This window comes from Strongylocentrotus purpuratus, unplaced genomic scaffold (genome assembly GCF_000002235.5).
Source record: "Strongylocentrotus purpuratus isolate Spur 01 unplaced genomic scaffold, Spur_5.0 spur5_scaffold_8, whole genome shotgun sequence".
Classification (NCBI taxonomy): Eukaryota; Metazoa; Echinodermata; class Echinoidea; order Camarodonta; family Strongylocentrotidae; genus Strongylocentrotus; species Strongylocentrotus purpuratus.
In genome coordinates, this window is record NW_022145614.1 from 5,134,045 (window position 1) to 5,157,757 (window position 23,713).

Consider the following 23,713-nt stretch of genomic DNA (forward strand, 5'->3'; position numbering starts at 1 on the left):
AGTGTGGCCGATTGTCACCGAATCTGGCAAGTGAATTTGCGCGAACTTTGATTGAGTCAAATTCAAAGGAGACTAGGAACTTCATTGAATATATTACAAAATACCTTCTAGCGAATGAAGGTTTCACTATTACCATGAATAATGCTGACAAGAAGGAGTTCAAGAGTAAGTATCAACATTCAGTTTATATTTTTCCTTATCTGGTTGAACGAGAGGAGTGTCATTTGTAAAGTTTACAATTATACAAAACGTCTGAGTTACGGACTGTACGTGTACGGGGCCGCTCCACCGCCTGGGCTTAGGGCTAGGGAGGCTGGCCTGCCCGAGGCGCGGCGGGGCTCCACTGAATTGATCTCTTGAATCGAATGATGGCCGCTGTTTTGTGGAAGTCCATGCTCGGTTAGTTTGAGTTGCTAAGGCTAAGCCAAAGCACAAGCAGACATGGCACTGGCAGAATAATCAGCAAAAATGAGGAAAGAATGCATAGATCTGGTTCTACTAACATTGCCATGTACTACTATGTAGTCTAGATCTAGTGATCTAACAAAGAAACAATCTTCATTTCGGTCGGGGGGCCGTTTCTCGAAACCAACTCCATGACAGTCATATCTTTGTCGGCGACCTACAGAGATGTCATGAAGTGGATAAACAGTTTCACGAAGCCATGACAGACATGATATCGATATATCGCGATACTAGCAGCTCAAGAACATAGATCTAGTCTTTGTCCTGTTTGTCACGATCTAGATCCATTTGATTTATCACGAATAACCCAAAACAAGTTTTGGGGCTAAAATTGTTCAAAAACAAACATATAGGTCTAGTCTACATCAACTCTCCTAAAATAAATAAAAAATAGTGTCATTATCAAATGTAGATAGTTTTTCAATGTGTACTTTTTTTGTTTATTGTGACAAGGAATTTTAGGCAAAATACCTTTTTTCAGCCAGTTTTTATTCTAGAGTCTCATAAATACTCGTTATATAATTGATTTGATGTTGAAAATATAATTCAGAAGAAGTAATTAGAGAGGGAATAATAATGCACATAAGTCCCAAAGGTATGGTAGTATCCTAAGAAAAGATTATAGATCTATGCTGGACAACGGTGTGTAACATTCTTATCTCTTTTATTTATATGTTATAGTTTAATGATTTGTGATTTAATGTTTATATTCAGCTTTTTAAAATTTCTGTATAATTTGTATTATCACTTCTTTACATTTGCAATTCGCATCCCAGAATATTACGTACCGAACTTGTCTATATTTTTCTCAAAATGATAGTGAAACTAATCGTACATTTCGCGGCCCATGGAATAGCAACAAACTGACTTGTGATGGCGCTTAAAAAGCAATTAAAAAGATATGACGGGTTCGGAGCAGTGACAACTCATTGTCGCGGAAGTTGTCGCTCATCTTGGCAAAGATGGCTTCGTGAAACACTTAGCTGACAAGTTGCGTGACAGTGTCGAGATGTCGTTGATCCTGTAGTTATGACGGTTTCGAGAAACGGCCCCCTGAAGTCGAATTTAGGCCAGGGGCATTGCCATTACTAGTTTAGTCTATTCGTTAGAATAAGATCTAGCCATTAAATATGATTATTCTGTCAATCATGTTGATGTGATGTTATTTTTGTTAAATTATTATTTGTTGTTGTAGGTTTTTATGGCGTTTCAATCATTGTTGAATACCCGTAATTTTCAACTGGCAATGTGAGAGGGCATAGTTTCTGGTCCTCTCTTGGTAATTTTGATCCGTTGCCTTGTTGGATAGATGAAAGACTGTGGCGTTGTGTTTATGAAATTAATATAATAATGTCAGTAAATTTTTGATAGTGATTTTCTGTATTTTTATGCAGCTTGTTATTTTAAAGAATAAATTAGGAAGGAAAGGATGAAGTGGTTGGATATTATTAGTTGCGTTCAGTTGTAGTGTAGTGTAGTTTAGTGTAGTGTAGTGGTGGTTATTTTACCTGACTGCTAAGAAAGCATAAGTTATTACGTTAAGACGTTAGTTTGAAGCCTTTCTTTGTGTAATGAAGCAGTTTATACAATTTATATAATGAAGCAATTTATACTGAGGATACCACTGTCATGTCCTTAATGATGCTGATAAATAATACAGCAAAACGTATTTAATACTAAATTTTTATAGCTGAGCATCACAGTTTGTTGTACCTTCCACTGCCCTTTGAAAAAGCTAGCACCTTTCCTATGATATTCCTTGTTTTTTAGTAATTGACATATATTTGGAATTTTGGGCATGATAATAAAAAGTGCTCAATTGTTTCTTTTGTTGGCATTCTTCACATAGTCTAGTGTTGTGTTTTCTATTTAGATATTTATAGTAATTCAGTATTGTTCTTGATTTACAGGTTTGCAGAAATGCAAATTAAAAGCACAGGCTGGAGGTAACCTGAAGGACGAGGCAGAATTATGCAACCTGATCGGTGAATTGCTTGCAAAATCTGGTCAGTCTCAAGAAGTTGGTCCTTCTTTTCTCTTTCTCTTAACCCTATATAGCCCGGGCTATTTTGAAACTGCATAGCCCCTGGGGGGGGGGGGGGGGCATGCATGTCAAGTGAAGTGTATAGAATACGATGGTACATGTAATTTCAATTTTTTTTGAAAAATTCACTCATTTGCATATTTATGGTAATTTATGCAAATATGGTAATAACATTCACATTTTTATCCATAAATCATATATTCTTCATATTTAAACATTAATTTTCACTACATATATTATTTAGACCATCTGGGATAATAATACAGCCAAAAAAATTGGAAGAGCCAGGTTATTCCTTATGTTATCTATTTTTTTGATAATTTCTTATGTATTTCTTTGTTCTTTTAACTTATGTATTTTATTGTTTTTGTTGTTTTATTTCATTTCCAACTATAATTCAACTATTTTGACCCCAAAATATGCACCTAAACTATAAACAAGACCAAATAACCAATGTTTTATCTCTTTATTTGAAAAATGAGATTTCCATATATGTTTTGTACACAAATCACAAAAATTAACGATTTTCGGGCTGACATGCAAAGACAAAAGGACACATGACTTTGTAATGGTAGGTCCAATTTTCGAAAAATTTCTTTCAAAAGATGCGCGAGACTCGATAGAAAAAAGTCACAAAATTTCAGTGCAAGATTTTCTTGCGTTACAAAATTATCGCGAAAAATGTTGAGGGGTTTTCGGGCTAGATAGGGTTAATGTACATTGTAGATCTAGAATGACTTTGAAAAATGAAACTCCAATTTTAAGTCTTAGAAGTCCAGTTGATGTGTTAAAGAAGGAGTGAAATGAAAATGCAAACATAATATTGAACAGTCGTCAAAATATGGTTTAATTGCAAATGTGTCTTTGTTGATTAGAGTGTACAGGGATAAACTATGTTGATAAAACAGAGCTAATTGATTGTCTTTGGAAATGCTCATTAGAAAGGTGTTAAAAATTCTTTTTTGTAAATTTGGTTTTGACTTTTAATTGTTCTTCTGTTACTTTGCATTTAAAATATTATCTTGTGTGTTGTAATAAAACAAATCAATTATTTTATATTTCATCAAACTGTCAAGTATAACAGATTAGTTTCCTTTATATATTTCCTGATTAGAGAATCATTCCATTGAAAATACCTCTTTGATATTTTAACAGGGGATTACCATGAGGCAATCAAAGAGCATCGCAATGAGCTCCAGCTCTCAGAATCTCTCCATGATGTCATCGGAGCAGCGGTCGCTAACAGAAAGATCGGTGAATGCTTCAATGAGCTTTGTGAGTATGAGAAAGCTCTCAAACACCAACGCAAGCATCTACAGCTAGCTGAATCGGATGATAATATTCTTGAACAGCAGAGGGCGCTTGCTACGATAGGACGAACGTATCTGTGCTGGGCAGACAATCCCGAGACGGAAGCTGCTAAGAAGACAGAGGTCTTGCAGGAAGCCCAGAAAGCATTTTTGAGGTAGAGTTTGTAAAACTGAATCAGTAATAGTGCAACAACTGTAGGCAGATTTACTCATATTAACAATTGAGAGTGTTGATGGTGATAAACTTTTACCAATTGAGCCTGTTACAAAAGTATAATAATAATAATAACAGTGGACATTTTTAATGTGCAATGTCTATCAAAATTGACACTCCTAGCGAATTTGTGAAAAAATGTTGTAAATGTGGGCATGTAAGACTAGAATCTAATTGCAAGTTATAAACATAAAGGAATTACAAGAAAACTTCTAATTCATTTCAACAAAGTAAGTAATAAGTATTCACAATGACAGTTATTGCTGGAGGCTTGATTATAATTCCTTTTTAAAAATTGTCTATGAAATGGGAAAAAAGTACATGTTTGAAGTTTCTGCATCCAGGTTTAAGTTACATAATCTTACTGACTTGTTTTCTGTACAATTTGAAAGTTACAGTTCTAAGAATCCCCCCCCCCCCCCCTTTGATGAACCCATAACATGTCAGTGAATACGGTAGGTGAAACACAAACAATATTGATCAACCCCACCAACAAAATAGAGTTAAGAGGATCATGGCTGCAATGCCCGAACCTACCATATTAAAAAAAATAGGTATTAAACATGTTTTCTTTTTAATGTGTTGCATGTACAGGAGTTTATCCCTCTGTGATGATGTGACGTTACGATCCAAGATTTCAGAGCGAGAGCTGATGGAAATGAGGGCACGTCTTCTTCTGAACCTTGGACTGGTCCACGAGAGCCTTGGGAGTGGCAAGAATGCAGCACACTTCATACAGAAGGCCATCTTCATTGCAGAGTGAGTCAACTTTAAGAGTTCATGTCCTTTTTTATTCTACTTTAGGAAAAGTTCAAATTACATTTTGTCCTGTACGACATTCATTGCATAAACTAATGAACTTAATACATGTATACAATTGATAGCTGTACTTGTGATCTGAGTATTTGACATTTGCTCCAACAACATTTAATCCCGGCTTATAGAGTTAGGATAAGGGTTTGGGTTGCATTTGGGTTTAAGGTGAAGGTTAGGGTTAGGTTTAAGTTATAAAGTGTTAGTTCCGGGGTTGAATATATCAACTCAATTAATGTACATGTCAGATACTAGTCATAGAGCTTCTGTAGCTTGAATCTGCCTAATTGTCGGGTAAAATGGAGTTTCACTGGCAATAACTGTTGTTCGAATGATTAATTTTTAGAAAAATAAAAATAATTATATTTTCTGTTCATAATCATCTGCCATGCTATGAGGTATGGTACATAAATGCCTGTCTGATTACAAATTGCTTATTGACACTATGAAGTATTTGTAATCTATTTCGTTAATCTTTTTTCATGATCTTAATTTAGGAAGCACAAGCTGCTAGAGGATCTGTACAGATGTCATCTATCATTGGGTGATGTCTTCCAGAGGTCTGGGGTCTACTCCAAGGCTGGCCGCTCTATGGAGAATGCCCTCATGGTCGCCAAGAAGATGAAAAGCAAGGAGCTCGAGAGCCAATGCTTATGTGCATCTGCAAATGTAAGACTTTAAAGCTCCTCTGCACTACTTATAGCTACCTGCGCCCTCTATATAGCAAACAATGCCTAAGCGGTGCCTGTTGGTTCCCCATCATCCCCTTTTTCTTATGTTATTTGAGAGCTGATTTGATGAGATAATCACCTGTCAGTGACCTTGCAGGAAGGTCTAATCCCCCTGGCCAAATTAGTACAAACGGGCTTTAAAAATAATGCTGTATAATACTTTGAAAGTTGACACAAGATAGTGTATTTCTACATTTGTTGTTGTTGTTGTTTTGCTACCATTGTTGATGTTTCCTTTGCCAAGTATTATTGATTTTATGATAGTGTGTTGAGTGGATATCAAAGCTCATGAATAACTTGTTCTTTTTGTTGCAACCTAGACCTTTGCCCAGACTGCTAAAACTTCACATAAAACACTTTGTTAATGGAATTGTTTAATTACTACTAAGGCTACAAAGACAGGAGGTTAAGGCTACTTGTCATGACATTAGGTGGTCAGTTGTACTCAGGCCACTCTCTAGATTTTATAGACTGTACTAACATTTTCAAATTTCATAAACCCATTTCTGAAATGTATCGGTCTTGTTCCCACTGACAGGTATTCTTCCAGCTGGGCGACTTCACTGCAGCTAAGCGTAGCCTGAAAAAAACTTACAAGTTAGGTGGCCAACAGCCTGAGGAGAGGGAGAATATCATCAGAATCCTACAAAAAGGTTATTACAAAAAATAGTTTTATCAAAGCATTCCTTGATATATATAATTTTTAAGGTAGTAACCCCTGATCAGAGATACCATAAGGATTAAAATACAAAACATGTAAATGATTTTAAATATAAAGTATGGCTTTGAAATCACAGTGGATATATTGTTGCAAACTATTATGTTAATGCTTCATACGAAGTAAAACTATTTTTATAAAATGTAAAATTACATCTATAAATTCAGGCTGTTTGTAAAAGGAATTTCAAATACAAATACAAATACAAAAATACAATCTTGTAAAGAGATATTTGTAAACTAAACAAAATTGGTTTGTGGTAAACCTTGATGAAATCTTGACGTGAAATACACAGATGAAGTTTAAAAATTCTTTGGCAATTTCATGACGACATGGCATACAAATACAGTACATGTCCTTCAATATGGTCTCTTTCCAAGTTTCTCTGCAGTAGGAGATGAGGGGGCAATAAATTGTGATAAATTCTTCTGTTTTCCTCCTTATATGGAACTGTTCTGATGCAACTGTAGCTATCCGATGTGTGAATCTGCAAGGGAAGCTAGACAGCTTACCCTCTGACGATCAGGAGTCTCGACTTCCAGTCCTGGAAGCATTGGGTGATCTATGCTGCAAGGTGTATAGCTACAAGAGAGCTATCGAGTTCTACAAGAAACAGGTAAGTAGATCTATCAGCTAGGGCCCCGTCTTACAAAGACTTATGATTGATCCAAATCAATCGCAAGTCCTCCAATCGGTCGCAAGTTTGCAGTCTCTTATCTCTCATGTACATAGTTGCCATTGGTATCAATTGCAATAAATAAGTTGCGATTGATATCAACTCTTTGTAAGACAGGGCCCAGGTTGAAAGCATGAGGTGCTCTTTTAAGTAGAGTTGATAGGCTATATCATATTCATCAATGCCTGGTCATGCACTTTAAGTACTCATCAATAGCTACAGATGTGCATCATATAGATCATAGTTTATCAGCTTAATTTTCTTATTAATCTGTTGAATATATATACCCTCGATGGCTTGGGTTAAAATTCATGTTATTCCAAAGATCAAATAATATTCAACAAGTAAAGAGCATATATCCTGTGAAACACTGCCTCTGATATGATACACCATATTTTTCTCAAATACACATTCATCTTGTATCGAAGCAAGTCCAAGCTAATTTTTTCCCATGCGTTACTGACCGCATCTAAGCTTTCAGTCAATCTGACGATTGTATCAAGCTGATAGCTACACAAGAGCTTAATGAGACCAAAAAACAAAAACAAAATTAATTTCATGTTATTTTATGTTCAAACTTCCATAATGCATGTACTTTGTAACATATGGGACATACCTTGTACTTGTCTATCTGCTATTTTACTGTATTTACTGCATGGTCCTTTTAGCTCCAGTGTGCTAAGGGACTTGAGAAGCCGGCCAAGGAACAAGCCTCCATCTACGTATCTCTGGCCGCTACATACGCAGATGATGGCCAATTTGGAGAAGCTATAGAGATGTACAACCAAGAGCTCAAATTGAGGCGTGGAAATCTCAAAGAGGTATCTCATTTTTCCCATGTGGAGAATTTTGTGTGTGTGTCTATCTGTAGGATGATTTTACAATTCAGATAAGCAGATGGAATGCTTTTTTATTGTTGCATTGTTGATCAAGCACATCTAGCAAGCTCTTCTAAACCATAATACCATCAGCATACCCATATTTTGTGGGATAGGAGTTTATAAGGCAGTAGGCATGTTTTTGAGAGAAGTGAAGTACCGATAGAAGACATGGATGAAAAGATGATGTTAGATATGAGTGCTGTATGAATACATACTGATATCATATTGTGCTTTAACTGTTGTGTCAGAGACTGATTAAGAACTTGGTCAAAAGGTTTGGGTGAAATGTGACTCAAGCACAGGTTCTAGAATTTAAGATAATTTGAAACATTTCAGACCAGTGTTGAAAGAAATTGAAATTGAAATTGAACAACTACACAGTACACATTATCCCATCCAAGCAAATCTGGGAATTAGTATAGCGCAGTTATCTACTTATCCAATGAAAGGTGTTGATGAAACTGAAAAACTACTGATAAACCTGGGAAAGACTGGGGTAGTGGCTAGTTGTAAGCTATGCGGAATAGGTATACATGTCTTTAGCTGGGTTTTGAAAGTGGATAGCAGGTCACAAGTGCAAAGGTACTGGGGAAGACTGTTTCACAACCACACATTAAAGAAGCAAGTAGAACAAACTGCTTATAATTGTCCATTGTTTCAGAGTATACATTTAAAAAGAAAGAAGATATGACTTAACAATATACTTGACATTCTAGGAGACAAAGACATGGTTGAATGTAGCTGACATGCAAGAGAAGGCAGGAGAGAGTTTAGAGGTCATCCAGGAATCGTATAGCAAAGCTTTAGAGCTGGCTAAACAAGCTGACCATCCTCGGTTACAGGTAGGTTACTCATCTACTTTGGCTTATATTGAAACCGTCTAATCCAACCAACCATAAATCCGACTTCATGAATTTCAAGAGTGATGATATATAGTTGACTTATCAAATTGTGCTAGTGAGATTGAATATGTATATATATATATAGAAGTTGGAAAGGTTCAACTTTATTAGTAACAAATACATTTTATACAAGGCAATGTTAAATACACTCATGTGCAGTCGGGCAAGAGTACAAAAGAGACACCATAATACCCAAGTAAGGGTCAATGCAAGAATACAATTGTGGAATTAAGGGGTTTAACCATATTCAGAGAGTAGAAACTTTCTCTTATGTTTACATGTGGAAATGAGTTCGGTTCTAGGGTTCAGGATGGTGGATTCAAGCATTGCGATCACAGCTGGTTGTTCTAGAAAAGCACAACATCAAACATGTTCTGAGACCAGCCCGAGGATGTTTTGAAACCTCAGGGATGATCAAGGAATCACCAATAAATAGAACCTCTTTCTACTTCTCTCTTTAGATTCAAGCATTGAGATCCCAGCTGGTTGTTCTAGAGAAGCACAACATCGAGCATCTTCTGAGACCAGCCCAGAGGATGTTTAGAAACCTCAGGGATGATCCGGGAATCATCAATAAATAGAACGTCTTTCTACTTCTCTCTTTAGATTCAAGCATTGAGATCCCAGCTGGTTGTTCTGGAGAAGCACAACATCGAACATCTTCTGACCCCAAGCCAGAGGATGTTCAGAAACCTCAGGGATGATCCAAGAATCACCAATAAATTAAACGTCTTTCTACTTCTCTCTTTAGATTCAAGCATTGAGATCCCAGCTGGTTGTACTAGAGAAGCACAACATCGAGCATCTTCTGAGACCAACCCAGAGGATGCTTAGAAACCTCAGGGATGAACACGGCATCGCCTCCGATGACGACCAGGAGATCAGCGACGATGAGGACGATGATCAGGGTGATAGTCAGAGAGAGGACTCTGAGCAGCTTGGTCACTCCTTGGATATTGTTCTTGATGATCTTTCTGATTCAGGTATAAATGGTTACATTTTGAGATACGGGATTTTTTTTCCTCAAATAAGCCAGTTCACGGTTGCAGTCTGAGCATGAGCAGATAAAGGTCATTGCAGAACAAATTTTGAAATACATGGAGAGGAAATACTGGATACGTGCTCATGAAAGTTATGTAATCATTATTCATTAATGCACAATCAGTGCACTCTATGATACACAGGTGGAAGTATTCTTTGTAAAAGGGGAAACAAAGGCTATTTATATAGCACCTCCATCGCTGTAGGAGTGATTATTTCAAAATGTACAAAGTGGGACCTCTTTATGTTTTGAAGATCTGTGGATATTTGGGGTCATTGCAGTAATATGCTAACCGTGAACTGGTCTATTGTAAACATCGGCATATTGGATATTGTTCTTGATGATCTTTCTGATTCAGGTATAAATGGTTACATTTTGTGATACGGGATTCTTTTCTTCAAATTGTAAACATCGACATAGTCTTTTTAATTATTTTTTTTCATTGCAAATTTTCTATGTAATGATCATTTATTTTGTGGCACAAAAGTTTTAAGAATCTGGATTACACACACACACACACACACCCATACACATTATACTGCGTGTACAGATTATAAGCTTATTCCTTCAAATTGTAATTCACATTTGTCCTTGTAGGTTACACATTCATGAAAAAGAAGAAAACTATAAAAGAGTTGTTGTGATTTAGAGTCTAAAATGCCACGCGTCAGCACAGGACCTGGCAGATTCATGTGCTGTATGCATATCCATATTATTATTTCATTTTCATAATATTCTGCAAAATTTGCACAGAGTAAGTGTTATAATTAAATGATTTTCTGGCACAAAACTTTCACTTATCTCAAATGCAATAAAAATAAGGAAGTTTAGTTTCAGATTGTGGTGTCTTGTTCCGTAATTAGGCTTGATAGAGGTATACAAAGTGATGAGGTTCCTATTGATGTATTTTCTGACACAAGATTCTGGTTCTGATGAGGAGTATGATCGACCTACTGCCTCTGAGAGGGTCAGGAGAAACAAGGTGAGAAACTAAAAGCCATTGGAAACAAAATTAATTGTTTTGAAATTTCCTATTGGTGTTATTTCTAGCTTGGCCTTCAATTAGAAAGCAGTTTGCTGTAATCATAGTAGAAATACTGTTTCGTTTTGTTAAGAGCGTAAATCACACATTCACCCTGCAGTCTGTGTGTGCTGTGTCAAGGCCAGTCAATATAAAACATATAATTTTTTTTGCCCTTTGTTCCTAAAAGGGATCCGGTAACTTTGTCTTAGATCCTTTTAAAAAATCCTTGATTTAGCTCATGCTGCAATGATAACTATAAACCTTAAGGTCAGTCAGGAACCCTATGACTTTTATAAGCCGATCGCCTGTCTGATTTTCAAGATATTTATGATTGAAAATCAAAATCAAATTATTCGTTTGCCAAATGGTTTTCATGACATTACAGTCCATTGGGGAAAACGAGTGTTAAAACCGGTCACTCAAAGGTTTTCACTTTTTTGAGGCCCTTCTTGATCATTTTGAAACGCCAATTTTTGTAGGGCTTCAATATAACACCATATCACAGACACCGATAACACGTAGGGCCGTGCATCTTAGATTTAACATTGTTAAACGATCCCTTTGAGCAAATATTATATCCTCTGGTTTCGGCTTTCTGTTCATTCTTGCAATATACCCAGATGAGTGCAAGACGAAAAGCTGTAGTATGTATGTATGTATTTGTTGCTATTCTTTGATTTGCCAATCATCTCTTTATAATCTTAGAATTGAATTTCTTCCCAAAGTTGGCTTTCTCTAGGTAGCAAAGTATGATCGATTATAGGTTGACTGTATCAATGTTTATCAGGTATATATCCAGAGGCTTCTGGTATTTACCAAGAAACTTGATGATCATGATCTGATTGTTATCTACCTCTCAGAGTATTTTTTGCAGGTGAATACTTAGGGTGGTAATCTCTCCTTCTCATGAATTTCCTGCATATAGAATGCGTCTTATTGTGTACTGAGTAAACCTTCATCTGTTTATCTTGTCCAGTTTTCCAAGTTGAATGAGAAGGGTGAGTCGTTGCTTCATAGGGCATGCATCGCAGGGAACTTGAAACAAGTAAAGAAGCTGATTGAACAGGTGAGAGTATATATGATGTCATATGTTGTGTGGTTATTCATTGCATATAACGATGATAATAATATTCCGCTTTTATATATCACCCAATACATCAATACAACGATGTGTCTAAGCGCTTTATAGATGTATTATCCACAGGCTGTGTGTAAACTACTGGTATCATGTGCATGTTCACTTTAACTGATGAGATGTTTATTTTTTTTTGCAAAAAGTAGAGTCCATTGAAAAAAAAATGATGCACATAACGTAATTACAGTATCGTTATATTTGATTGTGTATCAATTGACTGAATGTTCTATGTTTCATGTTTACAAAAAAATTGTTATACCAGGTACATTAAGACAATTGTTTTTTTTTACCTTCACATAAATTTAAGATGAAACAGAGTCAATAGTTCTCTGGATGAATTATGCATAACCTGTCATTTTTCTTTATTTTATTTTTCATGAAATTAATTCTTTAGGGACACCCTATGAACCCCAGGGATTACTGCGGATGGACCCCTCTCCATGAGGCTTGTAACTATGGTTTCACGGACGTCGTTGATGTCCTCCTGACCTCTGGTGCTGACATCAACGACCGCGGAGGAGAAAAGTGTGATGGCATGACTCCCCTCCATGATGCAGTGAACTGTGGGAACTGGCCAGTCGCAAGGTTACTAATAGAGAGGGGTGCTAATACTAATGCCAGAGATGATTCTGTGAGTATATGCTTTTCTCTGGAGTCATGTTCATGTTTGCAAGTGCATTGGTGAAGATGCACTACACGCAGGTTAAGTCATAATCGGATGATGAACAAGACTTGTTGAGTCCATTGTCCATCTCATTGTGACTTAACTAAGTGCAGTGCATGTCATTATTGCACGAGCTAAAAACATGTAATATTTGTTTTATAGGATGGATCTACAATATGAGTATAAATTTGAAAAATTGACCACAAAATTGGATCAGAAAGTCTAGAGTCGCACATCATGCAGTGCGTGCAGCTCAGCCAAACAGTATGTACATGAACAATGCGCGTCTCAATGTGCGCATCATCAATGCATTGCATCGTGTCTGAATTTTGAACCATGTTTTGAACCCATGATGACGTGGATCAAGAGTGCTGCATTGAGCTTGCATAGTGTTGCACACAAGTTGCGTACTTCTACACAAAAATTGCATAGCCGGGCTTGATGGACAAAATTAAAGCATAAACATGTGACTTGAATGCAGGTTTGCCATTTGCTACATCCTTGAACTCCTCTTATAAATGCATTTATTAGAATTCCCTGTATAATCGACCTTTCAGAATATTATCCAGATAGTTTATTTGCAATCACTACTACTATTACTACTCAAAATAACATTGAAAGTTATCTTCAAGCTCTCACTAGACTTGATATTCCATTTTAACTGCTGATCTTACTTCTGTGTCTACAGGGCAAGACTCCTCTTGATGCTCTGAAGACATGGCTCGAGGCCTACACCACTGAGATTGATACAGATACCAGGGAAGAGTGCTTTCTGGTTGCTAGAATGATCAGAGAGGGCACCACTTCAGGTCAGTCATACAATTATATCCAAACTTGCTACAGTCAAACCTGCTTTAACGACCACCTGTCAATTGAAAACGAACTCTCATTGAATCATGTACTAAAGGAACCTATACATAAGGACCACTTGCCTATAAAGACCACTTTTCTTGTCTCCCTTAGGTGGTCTTTATAGACAGGTTTCACTGTATTACACTTACAGTGTCATTTGAACCAGAAATGAGCTTTAAACTGTGAATGTTTGTGATCATGCATCACTACGTGTTTAGTATTTGCCAAGGCCTGGTCTTGAAATGAGTTTTAATGGATGCAAATCAGATGCAAATCGTCCAAGCAAGTTCAAATTCATTTTTAAATAAGCTGTTGTTTATGTTAGGAATTGCAATCGATATCAAACTCAAATTGAGTATAGATAGATAGATATGGATTATATACATCTGGGAGATTATCTGTAGGTCCAGATATCAGCAGACAGACAATAGAGACTTGGGTTTGAATGGATGCTGTGTAGACAACTATTGCTTCACTCAGTTCCATGTATTCAGACACAATATTATATATTGATACATGTATTATATTTTAACTTTTATATGTTTGCTTTCCTTAGTATATTTTTAATGAGAGTATTGAATAAAGTGAACTTGAACTTGAACTTGAACTTAAAGAGAAGGTTGAGTTCTGGGAAGAGGTGACAAATAATTTGTGAGCGTTATCATTCTTATTATGCAAGTGTGGAAGAACATCAGATAAGACATGTTCCCTGAAAAGCATGGCTCTTCAAATGCCTTCATATTCTAAATATGTCATGTAATATCATAAAACTCGGGGGTAGGACTTTTACGCCACATGTTCGTGTTGTCCCATATACATCTTTTTGTGTACAGTGTTTGTAACTTTACCAAGACTTGGCCAAATTTCTTAGACTTGGCCAAATTTCTTATCATTTTGATGATTCCAGAACCTTGCAATACACACAAATTCTTATATGCTAGATGATCAACCTTTTCTGGTCGATTCCACACCGTTTTTTTCACAATGCAATCACATGACCAGAACTCAACTTCATCTTTAACTACTGTGGCTGATTTTTGTGATTACATGACATATTTGAAATATTTTGCACATTTCGTGACAAATATTGGAGGATCCTCCTTTTCAAATTTGAAGTAACATTGGCATGCTTCCTCATCTCTCTTCTATGATAAACTTTGCAGGTAATCTTGCAAACAGTAAAGTTCCACCAGTGAAGAAACCTTCAGCCGAGTCATTTCTGTTGAACAGCGACCTCTTTGACAGGGAAGAGACATCGAGTCAGGCATCTCAACAAAGGACGTTTGAAGCATCTCAGAGAATCTCTCCCTCGCAGAGATCGGGACGAGACGGTCAGTCCATGCTGGGGAAGAAACGGAAGCATGTGCCTCAGAGGGGTAGAGATGAAGGGAGGAGGTCTGTAGGTCGAGCTGCTGTAGGTCTGGCCTCCAGGAGGAATGCAGCGCTGTCTCTGGGCAGTGATAGTGAAGACGGAAGTGATAGAACCGATGCGGTGGAGATGATGAGTCTGGATGAGGATGAGGAGGATGGAATGGTGGATAGGACAGGTTATAAGGACAAGTCTGCAAGGCAGAGGAGATATGATGATGAAGATTCCTTGCCAGAGGTAGATCTGGGAACCAGGACTAGCAACGCAGTCAGAAATTCAATATTAACTCAGGATAATAATGATAAAGCAAACAACCCTGATAGGGTAACAGAGAGAAATACAGGTATGGTAGATTTGAGGTCAGGTACGTTAAGTGATGGGGATGACAGCGATGAGGATGTTATGCCTGGTTCTTACTTAAACGTTGATCGCACGATAGATGTCGATCTTCCATCTGATGCTAGAAAGACATACAAGGATGTGATACAAGGAGTTGGAAGTGCAGCTACGAGGATAACTGAAGCACCATTTGAGGTTGGTACAGGGAGTAGGACTGATACCATGAGCGCGCTAGTCTGTGAGGAGAGTTATACCGGTGGTGACGATTGGTTGGTAGAGGATGTGCCGCCACAGCCACGCAAACGTCTACGTGTAGACATGGAGGGAACCTTCCGAAACATGTCATCTGACCGAAACGAAAGATTAAACCCTGACTTATCAGGGACAACAAGTGGACAGAGAACTTCCAGTTCACAGGTTTCTAAGTCATCCTCTCGATCACTGAGCAGGAAATCTAAACCTAAACAAGCTAAATTAACACACCTAGGAGTATCCGTCCAGAGAACTGCCTCTGAAAGAAGTCTAGGAGACGGCTCTGCGTATCAGACTGATGATGATGATTTTGTGATAGAGGAGATCCCCACGCAAACACAAAGCAGCAGAAGTGTGACACCTACTCAGAGGCATCACTCATCAAGTTCATCCGCCAACACGTCGATTGAACAGCACCCTCTATTGCCTGGACCATCATCGATGATGCGTGTACAAGTCAAGATCCAGGACAAGCTTCTCCTGATTCCTGTAAACTTGAGGTTAGTAACCTTCCCTTAGAAAATTGCTAATGAACAAAGCCCTGTGTGAACATTTTGAAATTTTTGGGGTCCGGATTAAGATTTGGGGTGCCCATGTGTTCCAGACTCCCAGGCACATGTTAGTGTCAAGCCCTGATAATGGGAAAGGATCTATGAGGTTTATACATCATCAGGTACTCGGACCATACTTCAGAATGGGTTTTTGTAACCTATCTTTTGGTACACTAGAATTAATAATATGGCAATATCTTTCTTTTTTCATATAAACGTTTAGGGATCGTCCATGCATGCAATGGCTATCAGAGCAAGCATCATCTCGCTACTACTCACAGTGTGGACTAAGACCGAAGCTGTCTCTCTGCACTCCAGAGGGAGCCCTATTTTCTCCTGAAGACTCTGTCGTAGATTTACTCAACAACAATGAAATGGTAAGTCAACATTTTCAACAATTTATGACTTGGGGAAGGTCTATTCTCGTTAGAGGACCTATGATAATATGCTATCTATAAATACATATTGAGTGGTACCCCAAGGGAGAAGGCACTCAAAAGATAAACAGAAGTTAATGATATTTTTTAACACAACAAACTGGAGAGTTATCAGCGACTTCTCAACTACGTCTCAATCCACAGACCAAACTTCCAATTTTAGATTTGCATACATGTAGACTTAGTGATATCATATTTGAAACATTCATAACTTTTGTTATTATTAGTCCGATTCATTTCGAACTTTAGCTTTCTTTTATCTTATTTTCTGCTGACATACTAATGAACTTATTATAAGGGTTGGATTGCCCTTAAACTCATACTTAAAGGGGCATGTTCCCCGTATTCCAGAGGGCGTTCAAAATACGTATTTGCTGGCGGACGGTGCTATAGCTGCCTATTGACACCAACAGAATACGGCTCTTATGCAGATGGCATGTTCCAATAACTACACTGGCGGGAACGTACCCCTTTAAACATAGATTTAACACCTCTCTGGCTGCAAACAGACAATATATATATAAGAGGGCTCTTTGTTTCAACATCTACCTACCTTTGACATTGTTAAGCCATGATAGGTTGAGGTACCCACATTTTCTGTAGAGAAAAATTGTGTGTGGTTTACTTCTGCATTTATAGTTCCCCCTGTTTAAGATTGATAATTTGTAACTCTTGTTTAGCCTGAAACCTTTTTTTCTTCTTCATGATTTCATGTCAGGATGATATCTGAGGACAGTATTTCTCTAAAGATCTCATTTTCTTTTTCTCTTTGACGATTCAGGTTGTAGGAAGAGTAGATGCATGGGATCTTCCCCCGTTGACTGAGCGCTACAGAAAATCCTGTGAGAGGACCAAAACTGGTATGTCAAATATTTGAGTGCATTGCAAATCTAAGATGTTTTAGGGCAAATTTAATATTAAATTTATGTATCCAAGAACAAAATTGACAATGAACCATCATTGGTATGAAATGTTACAAGTACATGTATGAGCATTAACAAAGTAATACAGTGTCAACTCATTCCGAGTAGTAGCACTGTAGCAACTGGAATGGTATAATGTAAAGGAGGCAGTCATAGGTGACCAGTTAAAAACCAGACTGAAAACTCTTTTTTTCAACAGCAGAAAATAGCTTAGTTTAAGCTGTTGTTATATTTCTATTTCTTTCCCTATTATCCAAAGTGCATATGGACTGCAAAGTGATATGTTTTATATTAATAATGTTAATCATTATTATTATGTAATAATTTATATTGTATAAATTCATTTCTCATTTGTAATCCGTGTACCTTGCTTTTAATTTCATATCAATTTTTTTTAAAATACACATAGGAGAGAACAATGACATCCTCACAAGACTTCAATCTTACCAGACCCAGCAGTCCCATCACAGCTCTACCCTAGACCTCTCCAACCTCTACCTCCGTCCTGCACCCCTCCTGCCCCTCCTCTCGGCCCTCCAGTGCCAGTACTCCCTCCGTGTCCTCCTCCTCCCTGGGAATCGCCTTGACGATGACTCCGCATCCCAGCTGGCCGCCGCCCTCAAGACCCTGCCGAACTTGACCCGAGTTGACCTTTCGTGCTGCGGACTCACCTGTGAAGGGTTAAGGGTCATTGCGGATGTCTTGGATGGACCAAGGGGGCCTGCAGGGGATGGCTTTGGGGCTGCGATGGGAGGAGGCAAACCACTTCAGGTGAGAATAAAAATTATTAACCATCTTCGCCCTAGCTCCATTTGATGATTAGCACTAGATTTTGTACTATGCAGTGCTGAAGATATTTGCATGTAGTAGAAATAGTACCATCACCATGACATTTTGTCTATGTGCTTTATTTGTTTACAGAGTCTAAAGGCATAAAGAAATGATCGCATTAAGACATCACAATCATGTATGAATGACCACTTAAAATTACTGAATATCATAGTCATCGTAATATAAGAATTAATTTTGGAGAAATGAATGAGAATAATCTATCAAAGTGGAATATTACGACCAGCATGGTCCACAATTTGCCGCATGACCAGGGGACGATTTGTGCTTTAGTGTATAAACGCAGTGTGTGAGATGCGACGGGGCTTACTTTAGTGATTGTGTCATGCAACATTACTTGCTGGAATTTTTTCACTTGTCGTTATTTTCGGATCAATGAGTGATTCATAAAAAATCACAAAAACACCCCCCCCCCCTCCCTCCTGCAAAAATAACTGATTACTGGTATACAGTAAGTTGTTTCTTTTGGTCTCTATGGTAAATGAGTATCAAATATGTAGAATTCATTTAAAATTCCACAGCTATTAGAAGAGCTGGACTTGAGCTACAACTACCTCACCGACTCCAGTGCCTTATCTCTAGCAACAATTGTTAAACACTGCCCTCTGTTGACAACCCTGTCCGTGAGGTCATGTGATCTGACAGCCAAGTTCTTCCAGCTTCATCGGCATAAACTTGTAGAGGCTTTTCAAGGTATGGTTGGCAGTTTCTTGTGGAATTTTTATATTTGTATGAAATCTAGTCTAAGATATGAATGTACCATGTGTGGTTTGAAGAAAGAACAAGATAAAAAGTTCAATGGGATCTGTGTGATTTTACATAGACTTTTCAAGGGAGACAGAAGCAGTCTATATGTTGAGGTTCCTAAAACACAGGTTTCAGTGAGAAACACTGATGAAAGGAAAGAAATATGTGTTATTTGTAGACAGGTAGGCTCCCTATTCGTCTGGTGGCTAAAGCAGGTTTGACTGTACGAACTGAATGTCTGTGTTTAACCTATTTTCCTTGAATTCTTGTACATATTTACTGTTAAGTACAGTTTCTTTTTCATGGATTGTTTGTTTTGTCTGTGTATAATTTTATTTCTGGATGGAAAGTGCATTGAGCTAAAGTATTTTGGATTTTGGACTACATTAGAAACAATTGTATGTGTGTGTTGCATGTACGTGTATTTTTAAATCATCATATACTTGTATAATATGTATTTATATGATAGGATACCTTAATGTAAATGCATGTTGAATGGTCATGAGACCATCTCCCACCTTATGTAGCTTCCAGTGGTCGTCAAAGTTCAGTAATATTCTCTTTTGATCAATCATGCCTGTTATTTTAGGAGCACTCTCTCTCCACACCCTCCTCATCTCCCACCACCTGTTGGGTTCTACAGGAGTAGAGCTCTTACTAGGATGCCGCTCAAACAAGGTCCTCCAGCATCTAGATCTCTCCATCTTGAACACGTTTAGTAGTCTTGTCAGTTCAATAATATTCTCTTTTGATATATTATTTCAGGAGCACTCTCTCCACACCCTCCTCATCTCCCACAACCTGTTGGGTTCTACAGGAGTAGAGCTCTTACTAGGATGCCGCTCAAACAAGGTCCTCCAGCATCTAGATCTCTCCATCTTGAACACCTTTAGTAGTCTTCTCAGTTCAATAATATTCTCTTTTGGTCTATTATTTCAGGAGCACTCTCTCTCCACACCCTCCTCATCTCCCACCACCTGTTGGGTTCTACAGGAGTAGAGCTCTTACTAGGATGCCTCTCAACCAAGGTCCTCCTGCATCTAGGTCTCTCCAACTTGAACACGTTCAGTAGTCTTCTCAGTTCAATAATATTCTCTTTTGGTCTATTATTTCAGGAGCACTCTCTCTCCACACCCTCCTCATCTCCCACAACCTGTTGGGTTCTACAGGAGTAGAACTCTTACTAGAATGCTTCTCAACCAAGGTCCTCCTGCATCTAGATCTCTCCAACTTGAACACGTTTAGTAGTCTTCTCAGTTCAATAATATTCTCTTTTGATCTATTATTTTAGGAGCACTCTCTCTCCACACCCTCCTCATCTCACACAACCTGTTGGGTTCTACAGGAGTAGAGCTCTTACTAGGATGCCTCTCAACCAAGGTCCTTCAGCATCTAGATCTCTCTAATGTGATCGCATCTAGGAGTGATGGCATCCATATCGCTAGACACCTTGTCAAGTACTTCTCAGAGGTACATACATGCAGTCAAACTTTTCTATTAAAGGGATCGTTTAACAATGTTAAATCTGAGATACACGGTCCTACATGTTACCAGTGTCTGTGATATGGTGTAATATTGAAGCCCTAAAACAAACCGCACTTCAAAATGATCAGGAAGTGCCTCAAAAAAGTAAAAATCTTTGAGTGACCGGTTTTACCATACTCATTTTCCCCAATAGACTGTAGTGTTATGAAAACTGTTCGGTGAACGGTTTTCAAAATTTGTAATTCCAATCATTAATATCTTGATAATCAGACAGGCGATCGGCTTGTAAAAGTCATGGAGTTCCTGACTGACCTAAAGGTTTATAATTATCATTGCAGCATGAGCTAAATCAAGGATTATTTCTAAAGGATCTAAGACAAAGTTACCGGATCCCTTTAAGGTTGCCCAAGGGAGACAGGAAAAGGGAAAAGTGACCACCATATGCGGGTGGCCTTTCTAGACAGGTTCTACACTACATTTTTGTTATTCGATGAAAAGAACACATGGCCACCTTTATAATGCCCTCTTAAAGAGGTGGCCACTAAGAAAGGTTTGACTACATTCAGTATTGATGTAGTAATCCATTGTGTGGACATTACAGTTTCACTTTAAAAAAAAATTAAAATAGTGTTTAAGAAAATACATAGATTTATCAATATATAGGGATGCCAATTTTCAGGCAATAGCCTGAATTCAGGCCCGGGCAATCTATTTTCAGGCCCTCTGATAAATTCTAACTGGCATCCCTGAATATAAAATAACAAAATAAAGTGCCTTAGTTTTTACACATTTTGCTTTGTCATTCATTCTTGTATCCTTGCATAATTTCATGTCCATAAAATATCTAGGAATTCTGAATCTCTTATGTGAACTACATGCTAAACAGTCGAAAACAGAACAATAATTGACCATGTCTACAAACTCCATATACATGACCTTTATTTTTTTTCAGGAGCCAGTGCTTGACAATCTTCATCTGTCGGGCTGCCATCTTTCAGATGTCGATGTTGATTATTTAAAAAGGTAAGGTGTAAAACTTATTGATGTTTACAAATTCATCGATGTCAGAAAGCAACTTTGCGGCCTAATTAAACTGCAAAATTCATTAACGATATTTCAAGAATGCAGTGTGAGAAGACAAAAATTTGGGCCAATTATATACGAGAGCAGCAGGATTTAAACTGCAAAGATAAGGATGTTTATATGTACTTAGGATTGATACTGTCCCTATTAATACACACTGAGCGTAGTCTTGTAAGCATCCAAATTCTGGAGGAAATGTTATACGTTCAACAATAGCCATTTCAGGATAAGGAAATGATAATTGATTGTAAAACCAGTCCTTTATGCTATACATGTATATTACTCTGTGCATGCCTGCTCGTGTGAAGAAGTCTATCTGAAATAACATCCCTTTATCCTTATTCCCACTGCAAAGCAGACTTCAGCCCAGCTCAAAACACTGGAAGAACTTTGACCTATCGGCCAACCCGCGACTATCATCCGTTGCCCTGAGTGACCTCCTCCTCTCCATCATCCAAGATTCCATCTCCATCTCCAAACTGGACCTCTCCGGTTGCCTCATCCAGTCTCCCTTGGATACCCTCCTCCTGGATGCCTTCACCAGGCTCCTACCTGACCCCTCCCTGCAGGTCAGAGGTCATGAGACGGATGACCCCAGGTCAGGGTTGGCGGAGCTGAGGCTGTGTGGGACGGAGCTGAATAAGGTGGACAAAGAGCTTCTGATGAACGTGTGGAACGTTGCTCACGGGACGCAAGCCGGACATCATATCGACGCCAGGAGATGCATCTTCTTCACAACTAAACCATGAAGGATTCGCATCTGATTTGGAAGACAGCGATGAGCACAAACACTTCTGTTTCTCAAGCATGGTGTAAATATCACCCACTAGATATCACCTTTGGTTCTAAGAAGTGAATCAAGTTCCTAGTGTTAGTATAGCAATCGGATAGCCTTACTAAGCTTCTTCCTGCAATACCCATATTCCAAAACTATTCATGAATTATATCACCTTGCATTTCTTTACTATTCATCCATCAGTGTCACTTTATTTAGGGCCAGTTTCCTTTTCATCCTCGGCATGGATAATGAATATAAATTTCTTGTTTTTTTTTAAGGTTGATTAATATATAGAAGAGTTCATTTCTATATTAGAAGTGGAAATTATTTACTTGTCCACTTGATTTCAAACTTCTCTTGGATCAAGTGGGGTTGATTCATAGCATAATGCTACTACAATTAGTCATTTAGATGTAGTTTAATTGAATTGCAATATAGCTATTGAAAGAGTATCATACTATTTCACTATTTTTTTACCAAAGAGTACATGGTTTGTAAAGGTTACCTTTGTTTGTGATGATCATTATAACTCTTAAAAGTTATGATTAAATGACACCAATGTAGTCCAAAATGTAGAATTGGATATCAAATTTGAAATGCGTGAACAATGGAAAGTAATGACATCATTTTAAAGATTTTACCGTCAGGAAAATGTTCACACCTTCAAATTAGATTTTGTAGATACACAAACGGCAAGACACAAATTAAATGTTCATTGCAATATAGAGGCCTGTTGTAAGAAACCCCAGTGTGTAAATCACATCAGAATTTACACAAAGAATATTGCAGATGAGATTCACACCTTGATTTTTCCTAAAGGGGAGTTTAAAATTCATAGAAAATCTGCTGAAACGGAATCAGAAACCGAGTGGTGAAAAATTTCACGAAAAATGGGACAAAGATTTCATTATATTGAAGGTGTCATCAAAATAAAAGCCTTCATTAGTACTGAGCGACTGTGTATAATTTGTACAAGGACAAACAATTATGCCATCCCACCCCCCTGGGGAGGGAAGGGGTACATACTTCAGAACTCTGAAGAGTTTAAGATACTCTTCCAACCCTCACCCTTAGGAAATTATACAATTTGATTGATTAAGTTTCCCATTTTCATTAGATCCTTCAGTTAAGGTCAATGTTTCATACAAAGAAATAGTTTCAGAAATTGTTGTAGAATCTAACATTTTTGATTGATTATCTGTTAATGTTATCTGTGTGATGTTTGATTCCTTATAATTAACTTGTATCTTATTGATGACTATGCACCATTATATCCAGTCCATGTAACATACTAAATATCAGGAAATATAATTTTATATTATTGTTTTATACATTATATAATGTGTATCACTGTGAACTGAATGTCCAATTAAAAACTCAATTTTACAATGGAATTGATTTCTTGACAATTTATTTCAGTTTATTGTTT

General features: G+C 37.6%; 1 protein-coding gene across 1 annotated transcript; it reads left to right on the top strand.

Moving 5' to 3' along the window:
* The first annotated feature begins 13 nt into the window (after positions 1 to 13).
* Positions 14 to 23,678, top strand: LOC591115 (tonsoku-like protein). The gene is made up of 23 exons (XM_030975580.1): positions 14 to 165; positions 2,376 to 2,471; positions 3,665 to 3,974; positions 4,628 to 4,792; positions 5,344 to 5,515; positions 6,116 to 6,230; positions 6,766 to 6,911; positions 7,640 to 7,792; positions 8,569 to 8,694; positions 9,216 to 9,329; positions 9,506 to 9,737; positions 10,717 to 10,778; positions 11,797 to 11,886; positions 12,350 to 12,586; positions 13,308 to 13,428; positions 14,635 to 15,931; positions 16,206 to 16,359; positions 17,201 to 17,279; positions 17,752 to 18,113; positions 18,713 to 18,884; positions 20,230 to 20,408; positions 21,376 to 21,446; positions 21,865 to 23,678. Exons 1-23 carry the CDS (start codon positions 135 to 137, stop codon positions 22,253 to 22,255), a joined length of 4,875 nt encoding a protein of 1,624 aa, XP_030831440.1. The 5' UTR covers positions 14 to 134; the 3' UTR covers positions 22,256 to 23,678.
* The last annotated feature ends 35 nt before the right edge of the window (positions 23,679 to 23,713 follow it).

What these genes read in the sequence shown, in the direction of transcription:
- LOC591115 (XM_030975580.1), top strand. Translation starts at nt 135, where the DNA reads ATGAATAATGCTGACAAGAAGGAGTTCAAGA. An exon ending in TGACAAGAAGGAGTTCAAGA is followed by an intron (nt 166 to 2,375) that starts GTAAGTATCAAC and finishes CTTGATTTACAG; the next exon opens with GTTTGCAGAAATGCAAATTA. An exon ending in CTAATGCCAGAGATGATTCT is followed by an intron (nt 12,587 to 13,307) that starts GTGAGTATATGC and finishes CTGTGTCTACAG; the next exon opens with GGCAAGACTCCTCTTGATGC.